Source organism: Oratosquilla oratoria, chromosome 24 (genome assembly GCF_046742065.1).
Source record: "Oratosquilla oratoria isolate Oo_2021 chromosome 24, ASM4674206v1, whole genome shotgun sequence".
Lineage (NCBI taxonomy): Eukaryota > Metazoa > Arthropoda > Malacostraca > Stomatopoda > Squillidae > Oratosquilla > Oratosquilla oratoria.
The window spans coordinates 2,829,411-2,838,715 of NC_134800.1; the positions used below are offsets into that span (position 1 = coordinate 2,829,411).

Genomic DNA, 9,305 nt, shown 5'->3' on the forward strand with positions numbered 1-9,305 from the left:
TCGCTCGGCTACAGCTACAAAATAAATATAATTGGGAAACTGATGCCGGCAGCCTTGTTTACCCCACTCTTGGCTCATGATGCATGCAAAAGCATCATCGTATTCAAGAGGCTAAAATCTAGCTACCTTGCATCTGACCCAGGCAGTGGGCAGGAGGTGGAGATCACCCTTCTTCCACAAGGAGCTAAGGTAAAAGAGAAGACATATGGATGGCATTTGATAATCTGCCTATCTGACTGTTGGAAATAAAAACTCTCGTACTGGGAATCGAACCCTCGTCTGAGTGGCTTGCTTTTTATAAGTCGAAGACCATACCATCACACCATAACCCTACAAAACATAACAATTTAGTTCACGGACCAATTGGCAGAACGACTGGTCCGTGAACTAGGTCGTTCCATTTTGTAGGGTCATGGTGGCATGACGATTCGGTCTTTGTCTTATAAAAAGCAAGCCGCTCTGGCAAGGGTTCGAATCCCAGTGGGAGAATTTATTTCCAAATGTCGTACTGACACAAAAACACTATCTGACTGTATATACCAAAGGCTTCTTCCCCCTTATTAGGGGGGGTAGCCAACCCAAAGGCACACATCCAACCCCACCTATTCCACTCCCATCCACCTCCCTTGCTCTCCTCTCAACTTAGCTCCTCTTGGATGAAGGGTCATCCCTGTCTCCTGCCAACTGCCTGGGTCAGAGGCAATGAAGGAAGGCACAGCACATACACAGCAAGGCTGCTTCACTTGTATCAATGACTCCTCTCTGTCCCCTCATTTTACATACCAAAGCTTTTTTCCCCCTTACAAGGGAGGTAGCCAAAAATAAAAAGGCATAAAAACCATTTCCACCCAAAAAGAAAAAGGCATAAAAACCATTCCCACCCATTTTACATAAAAAAGGTGAAAGGTACAAAAAATGAAAAAGGCATAAAAACGATTCCCAAAAAAGAAAAAGGCGTAAAAACCATTCCCACCCATTTTACATAAGGTGAAAGGTACAAAAAATTAAAAAGGCATAAAAACCACTTCCTAAAAAGAAAAAGGCATAAAAACCATTCTCAAAAAAGAAAAAGGCATAAAAACCATTCCCACCCACTTTACATTAAAAAAAAGAATGGAAGGTACAATAGTGTGGGATTGAGACAAAGGCTCAAGGGTAAGATGATGATGATATGGTTTAATGTTACACACACACACCCTATCGGGAGGCTAGGATGGTACCCCTCACAGGGAGCTTTGTAGTGTGGAATTTAATGGAGGAAAGAGAAATGAGAGTGACGTGGAGTGCTTAGGGTTGGTTGAAAGATCAAAGGAATTGGAATAACTTGCTCAGTGTACTAGAGTTAAAAAAAAAAAAAAAAATCCTTTGAATTCTGGTGACGTGACAGACAAATATTGTATTTTTATTTTCCAGAGAAGTGGCAGGGATTAATAAGAACGAATAAAAAAGAATAAATGTGGAATACAAATTTATTTTCATCCTTTTTTTTTTTCTTCTTCTTCCTCGCCCACTTTACCTACTCTTCCCTTCTTCCTCCTCATCCCAATACTCCTCTTTCTGATCCTCATCATCCTCTTCTTCCTCCTCTCTCTCTTCCTCGTCTTCCTCCTCTTCTTTCTCTTCCTCCTCTTCTTCCTCTTCTTTCTCTTCTTTCTCTTCCTCCTCTTCCTCCTCTTCTTTCTCTTCCTCCTCTTCTTCCTCTTCCCCATTTTCCCCCTCTTTCTTCTCAGTCCCCTTCTCTTTCTCACCCTCCTTATTCTCCTTCCCCTCTTCTTCTTCTTCCTCTTCTTCCTCCTCTTCTTTCTCTTCCTCCTACTCCCCTTCTTCCCCATATTCCTCCTCTTTCTTCTCCACAGTCCCCTTCTCTTTCTCACCCTCTTTATTCTCCTTCCCCTCTTCTTCCTTCTCCCCTCCTCCCCTTTTCCTCTTCCTTCTCCTGCTCCTCTTCTCTTTCTAACTCTTCCTCCTCCTCTTCCTCCACTTCCACATGCTTGTCTTCCAGTCTTCTTATTCTTCCTTCTCCTCCAGCAATTTTTCCTCCTCTTCCTCCAACCTTCTGGTCCTCCTCCTCCTCCTCTTCCTCCTCTTCCTCTTCCTTCACCTCCAATTGACCCTCTTCCTTCCCCTCTTTTTTACGCTTTTCCTTCCGCTCCACCAATTTCTTCTTCTTCCTCCTCCTCCTCCTCCTCCTCCCTCTGTTCCTCCTCCTACTCCTCACCGTCCTCCTCGTCCTGTTTCCCTTTCCAATCCTAATCCTAATCCTCCTCCCTTTAACCTTTCCCCTCTCATCCTCCACTACATATCTCCTCCTCCTCCTCCTCTTCCTCTTCCTCCTCTTCTCCTCTACTTCCTCCCGTCTCCCCATCTCTTCCTCCTCCTCCCCCCTTCCCCCTCCTCCCCTCCCTCCCTCCCTTCCCCCTCCTTTCCCTCTCCTCCCCTCCCTTCCCTCTCCTCCCCTCCCTTCCCTCTCCTCCCCTCCCTTCCCTCTCCTCCCCTCCCTTCCCCCTCCTCCCCTCCCCTCCTTTCCCCCTCCTCCCCTCCCTTCCCCCTCCTCCCCTCCCCTCCCCCTCCTCCCCTCCTCCCCTACCCTCCCTTCCCCCTCCTCCCCTCCCCTCCCTTCCCCCTCCGCTCCCTCCCTTCCTTCCCTTCCCACTCCCCCTCTCCCGTCCCCCTTCTCCCTCCCTCCCCTCCCCCTCCTCCCTATCCTCCCTTCCCACTCCTCCTCCCCTTCATTCTTCTCCCTCCCTCCCCTCCCCCTCCTCCCTATCCTCCCTTCCCACTCTCTCCCCCTTCCCTTCCTCTCTCCGTCCCCTCCTGCGTCTCCCTCCCATCTTCGCTCTCCTCCTCCTCCTCCTCCTCCTCCTGACGGCGAGGGTGACACTCGAGATCCCCCCGAGGCCGACCTACTTCCTCCTTGTCCTTGGGTTCCGGGCGTGACTCAGCCATCTAAGGAGTAGGAGGGGGAGACTCCTCCTTATGATGCTGCAGGGAGTGTGATCTCCTCCTCCTCCTCCTCCTCCCTGTCCTTCATCCCTCCTCCCTTCCTCCTCCCCCTTCTCCTGCTCCTCCTCCCCTCCTCCTCCCCCTTCTCCTCCTCCTCTTCCTCCTCCTTCCTCCTCCTCTCCCTCCTCCTTCCTCTCCTCCCCATCCTCCTCCACCTCACACTTTTTCCTCCTCGTCCTCCTCCCTCTTCTCTTCATCTTTTCCTTCCTCCATATTATCTCCATCTTCTTCCCCCATCCTCTTCCCACTCCTCCCTATCCTTTTTCCCCTTCCTCGTCCTCCCTCTTCTCCTCCCCCTCGTCTTCCTCACCCTTCCCCTCCTGCCCCTCATCGTCTTCTCCCCTCCATCCCCTCTCTTCCTCCTCCTCCTCCCCACCTCCTCCTTCAGGAGGGCAACAACTCCAGTTCCACGAAGTGGTGAGTGATATTTTTTCGTGTGTTTTGGCGAGGGAGATCTCAAGTTGAATAAAATCATCTGCCGGCAGCAGGAATTGAAAGGTACCTAAAGTAGTCTCCCACGGCGTCAGTAACTCCCTACCCTTCCCACATACTCCGCCCTTAGTTCCCATTTCTGCCGCCAGGCGATTTTATTCAGCCCAGGGGGGTAAACTACCCTCTGTTAAATGTGACGTACATTTACCCTTTAGTAGTCGTGGTTGAATTAAAATTGTTATTTTTGCTGCCGCCAGGCGATTTTATTCGGGCGAAATGTGTTCAGCGACGCCTCGTTTCCCGCCAAAACGGACAGGAGAGAGACGCCAATGGACGACAGCCAATAATAACAATTTTCGATTCTATTTCCCGCCTAAAAAACATCAATGGCCGCTTTGCAAATTAAATCCCAACGGTCGCAAGATAGAAGCGTTAGTATAGAACCAATCATGACAACAGCAACAACTCTTAGGTTTCCCGCCAAAAACATCAATGGCCGCTTTGCAAATTGAATCCCAACGGTCGCAGAATAGAAGAGTTTGTAAAGAACCATTAACTACAACAACAACTATCGTCTAAGCTCTAGGGAATAAGCTGCAGTTAAGTTTCGTGTCATTTTTCAAGCTAGAGTCTCCAGTTACTTTAAAAATATATGTAAAAAAGAGAAATTCTTCACCCTTTCTTCTTCTTTAATTTATTACCTGTTACCCTTCTCCTTCCCCTTCCCCTTCCGGCTTATAAAATGGTATATGTACTTAACCTAATTGTAGTATGCGGGGTGAGAGTTATGCTGATGGGGTACCGTTTCTATATCCGGTTTGCCTGTCTTTGGGTTAAATTCATCTAAATTATTGCTCTCATTCGGGAAAGGGTAATAGCTGTCGATCACGAGTCCAACACGTGGTCCAAGACCGTAGTGGTGAATCGCAAGTTGATGCATGTATGCTCCCTAACATCATTCTAGTAATCTTCTTTATTTATATTTTTCATCTCTTGTCCTTTGATCCTATGCCTATCTGTCCAGTGTGGTAATCGCATTTTTCTTAGTCTTTCTTCGTGTATCTTATCTGCCTCCAGTTCTAGTCTTGATTATCCTCTTCCTCCTTTTCCTTTTCTTTCGCATAGAAATCCATTTCGAGGACTAACGCTGCTCCCTCTCTCACTCCCTCTCTTCTACCTTCTTCCACTGCTTCCCATTCTCCTCGCATTTACTTATTTGTTGATCTATTTATTTCACTTGTTTATTTCCATATTTATTTGTTTATCGTTTATTCATTCAATTTGTATACTGTGTAGTGAAACTATTCAATCGTATATTTATTTATCATGTATTCATTTATTTATTTATTATCTATTTTGAATTTGTGCCTCCTATTCCATTAGCCTTACCCCCTACTATCCCCCATAATTGTCAGGAAAACAAGCAGCACCTCCAATTCGGAACCAATTTCCTCACAGCTCCGGCAGCCCTTGATTGAGCGCGTAACCTAATTGCTTTTTACACAGGTATGGTGTTCAATAATTCTTGCCTCCTTCCAACCCTGCCCGTCCGTGATTCGTGACTCATAGATTTTGAACTAAGATGGCTGTTTAACCTTGGTTGCCTGTAAGATATCACGTGTGTGTGTGCGTACGCGTATGTGTTTGTATTTGTGTTTGTGTACGTGTGTGTGTACGCGCATGTGTTTGTATTTGTGTACGTGTGTGTTATGTTTGCATGTGCACGCGCGTGCGAATGTATTCATGCATGTACGAGTATGCGTACGAGTATATCTATTAATATATGCACAGTATGTGTATATATGTCATCATGCATATGCACATATACATTTATTACAAAGTAAATAACAATACAATTTTAAGAAAAAAGGGTCTACGATATATTTCTTATATTAAAACTGCAACAACCGTGTTTGTGAGGATGGCTGGCGTGGAACAAAGGGAGAGAGGCATGAGACAATTGGCTTGACGAGAAGGCGGTAGCGTCGTCTTACACTATTCGCCCGTTCAGCTGCGTCCGCCTACGTCATGTCGCTTTATGATGCTTTGCATTTTTCTTTTTCGTCCGTGACGTATTCCACTATCTTCCTCTTTCTATAATTAATTGAGTTATGAACTGACGCATCAATAGAATTATTGTTACCCTTTTGGATAATTTAATGATGTAGTGAGAATTTTTTTCATTCATTAAACATCCTAACAAAGCCAAACAACTGACCCAGCCAAACGCGTTGGTTGTATTCGTGACTAAAACGCATTTTCTTGCAAGAAAGTTCACTTGAAGTTTTCTGAATTAACGTGGCCAGCTGTGTAAACACGGGTATTATGTAGGTATATCATCCTGCCAACTAGGGTGATATTTGCGTGCCAGAGTTATCCATGACATCCGCTTGGATGCAATGCATCCCAGAACAAGAGCTTACATTAAGTTGTTCTCTATTAGAAGCCACGGGTGTAGAATTCAACGACGCTTATGAACTGCTGTTGGGTATTTTCAAATCGGCATGTCTTGCTTGCCCAAGGCCGTTTCAATTTACTAATTAACTAAATGATATTGACTATCTAGCATCACCAAAATATCCTAAATGAAATGCGACACAAACGCGCGCACACACGCGCACACACACACAGGCTTGCTGGTGTAGTGGTACTGCACACGCCAACTAACTCTAAGCGTTCTGGGTTTGGTCCCCGACCAAGGCTGAAAACCATCATAGCACTGCTTTATCCATAGATTGGATCATATCTGAGCTCTCATCCAAGAAGTGTCGATCACGAGTCCAACACGTGATCCAAGACAATGGTGAATCTCACACAAGTAAACAAGTTGGGATGCTCGTGTGAGTGTGTGTGTGTGTATGTGCGCGCCTGTGTGTGTGTGTGCAAGGTCGCAGCATTACCCATAGATCGGGACTTGTATGAGCTCTGAGCTCTCATCTGAGAGGGTAAAAGCTGTCGATCACGAGCCCGACACGTGATCCAAGGCCATGGTGAATCAGAGCATGGTGAATCAGAGGTGAATCACGCACACACATCCGATTTCTTACAACGAATCTTTCTGAGAAAAGAAGAGACAAGGTAAATCATAATACCGATTAATAGGTAAACGCATTGGTCAATTGACTACACGCTGCATTTCAGGCCTTTTAAAGTGCAATGTGACTCCAAGTACTCACAAGGTTGAAAATAAAATGTTTTGAATTGTTGTAACAGAAATGGGATGCAATAAATACAATAGTGTCTACAAAAATGACAATGTTACATATTACTAATTTTTTAACAGCTTTGTCCATAGATCGGATTATATCTGAGCTTTCATCTGAAGATGTCTCTATGTAGAAGAAACGTGGAATTAAATGGATAACATTGGGAAAGTTATTTTTGAGCATCCTCCAGATGTTAGAATTCTGGTTAAGGAATTGGAGAACGCTGAGAAGATTATCAATTGTCAGAATACTGTCGTTTCCAATTCCACCTGTATACACATACAGATACACATATGCATATACTCGTACATATACACATATATAAACATATTTACACTAAATATACGTATGTGCAAATACACATACACACAAATCTATGTATGTATGCAAATGCATATACATATATATATATATACATGCACATATACATAAGCCTACATATGCATTACGCATACATATATACACATATACATGCACATAAACATAAATCCTACATATACATTACACATACATATATAAGCACAATATACATAAAGCCTACACATACACCTACTTATATAACCGATGTTTTGAAAACAGACGCCACTTAGTACCAAAGACCGGGACATTTGGAGACGACTTCCCATCCGTCAGATAATGCGAGTTGAAGTTTTAATTACGGCAGAGAAAATCTGTTCCTGGTAGCTTTGTAAGTCTTCTCATTCTCGAAGGCAATCACCAAGTTGGGGTCGTTTCATAAAGCCCCCCCAGCGCCGCCGACGGTGCATGGCAACCCCGCACACTCATGGGCCTGTGGTTGAGCACATGTCAGTTGAGCTCGGGATGGTCCTGAGGAGGACGTCTGAGGTCGTCCTTGTGCGTCGTTGTGTCCTCGAGGGGGACCTCTTTCGGTGCGCGAGGCTGTTTGTTCTCAGTCTCCAGCGACCTCGGTTGAGTGTGACCTGATCTATAAATGAGGCTACAGGAAGAATACTGATGCGATCTACTACGTCGCCTACTTCGTCGCCGCCTTCGTCGTGTGTGACCTGGCATCGGTAGTAAGGACTGACCCTCTCCTCTACCTGACCTAACGTGACCTAAGTTGACCTGCCAGATCGGAAATCTATGACCTGACCAAGCCTTGCCACCTCGCTTGATCCAAACAACCCCATATTCTACGGAAGCTGTGCTTTCTTTTCCTCCTCATCTTCCTCCTCCTCCTCTCCTTTCTCTTCTTCTCTCCCTCCTCCTCTTCCTCCCCTTCTTCCTCTTCTCCCTCCTCTTCTCTCTCTCCCTCCTTCCCATCCTTTCTGCATCATTCCCCTTCTCTTCCTCCTCCTCCTCCTCCCTTTTCCCCCTCCCCTTCCCGTCCTTTCTGCAATCTTCCCTTCCTCCTCCTCCTTCTCTTTCCCCTCCTCTTCCTCCTTCAGAACTCGCCTTTGAATTTCCTCCCAGACCTTTTCTTCCACGACTTCCGCCCTTCCCCCCTCCCCCCAACCACCGTCTTGCCTCTCCCTCCCACCTCGCCCATCTCTCCCCCTCAGTCGCCCCTCCTCCTCCCCCTTTCCCACCCGTCATTGGATTGCAGTGGATGATCAGACGGTCAAAGTGTCAAGAAAAAAAATCTTGCTTCACTAACGAGTTTGGATGGAGAAGAAAACAAAACAAAACGGATGGATCGATAAACAAACAAACACACAGGTAAGTAATCGAGAATAGATTAACTATTTAATATACATACATATGTGTGCGTGTGTGTGTGTGTGTGTGTGTGTGTATGTGTGTGTGTGTGTATTGAAAGTGTGTTACAAGCAATCCCCTCAGTGTGAAGTCTACTCCATTCATCAACTCCCTCTCCCACACTTGCACCCCTCCTCCCTCCCTCACTCCCTCACTCCCTTTCCCGCCTCTCGAACTCCCAAAACGCGTGGAGCCCCGTCGTCTTCGCTCGAGGCCGAGGAAGTTTACCCAGCCTTCCTAGCTCCTCTTCCTCCTCCTCTTCCTTCTCCTCCTCCTGCTCTTCCTACTCCCTCTACTCCTCCTTCACCTCTTCCTCTTCCTTCTCTTCCTCCACCTCTTCCTTCTCCTTCTCTTCCTCCACTTCTTCCTCCTCCTCGTCCTACTCCTCGTCCTTTTCCCCCTCCTCTTCCTCTCCCTCCTCCTCCTCCTCTTCTTCCTCCTTCTCTTCGTCCTCTTCCCCCTCATCTTCGTCCTCCTTCTCTTCGTCCTCTTCCCCCTCATCTTCCTTCTCCTCCTCTTCCTCCTTCTCCTCTTCATCCTCTTTCTCGTCGTCCTCTTCCCCCTCATATTCCTCCTCCTCCTCGTCCCACTCCTCCTTCTCCTCATCCTACTCCACCTCTTCCTCCTCCTCCTCGTCCTACTCGACCTCCTCCTCCTCCTCCTCCTCCTCCTCCTCCTCCTCCTTTTCCTCAATCTTTCTGATTTATTCTTCTCTTCCCCCTCCTTTGCTTTCTTATTCTCAATTATTCTTCCTCCTCCTCCTTCTCCTCCTTCTCCTCTTCATCCTCTTTCTCGTCATCCTCTTCCCCCTCATATTCCTCCTCCTCTTTCTCTTCCTCCTCCTCCTCGTCCTACTCCTCCTCCTCGTCCTACTCCACCTCTTCCTCTTCCTCCTCCTCCTCGTCCTACTCCACCTCTTCCTCCTCCTCCTCCTTCTTCTCCTCT

At 46.5% G+C, this 9,305-nt stretch overlaps 1 protein-coding gene across 1 annotated transcript in view; it reads left to right on the forward strand.

Annotated features, from left to right (window-relative positions):
- Window positions 1-7,428: 7,428 nt before the first annotated feature.
- LOC143038382 (uncharacterized) overlaps window positions 7,429-9,305 on the forward strand; it is a 10,628-nt gene continuing 8,751 nt past the window's right edge. Inside the window, exon 1 of the mRNA XM_076207469.1 lies at window positions 7,429-8,321. Within this exon, the coding sequence (XP_076063584.1) occupies window positions 8,212-8,321 (110 nt within the window). The 5' untranslated portion in view covers window positions 7,429-8,211. The remainder of the gene's footprint in view (window positions 8,322-9,305) is intronic.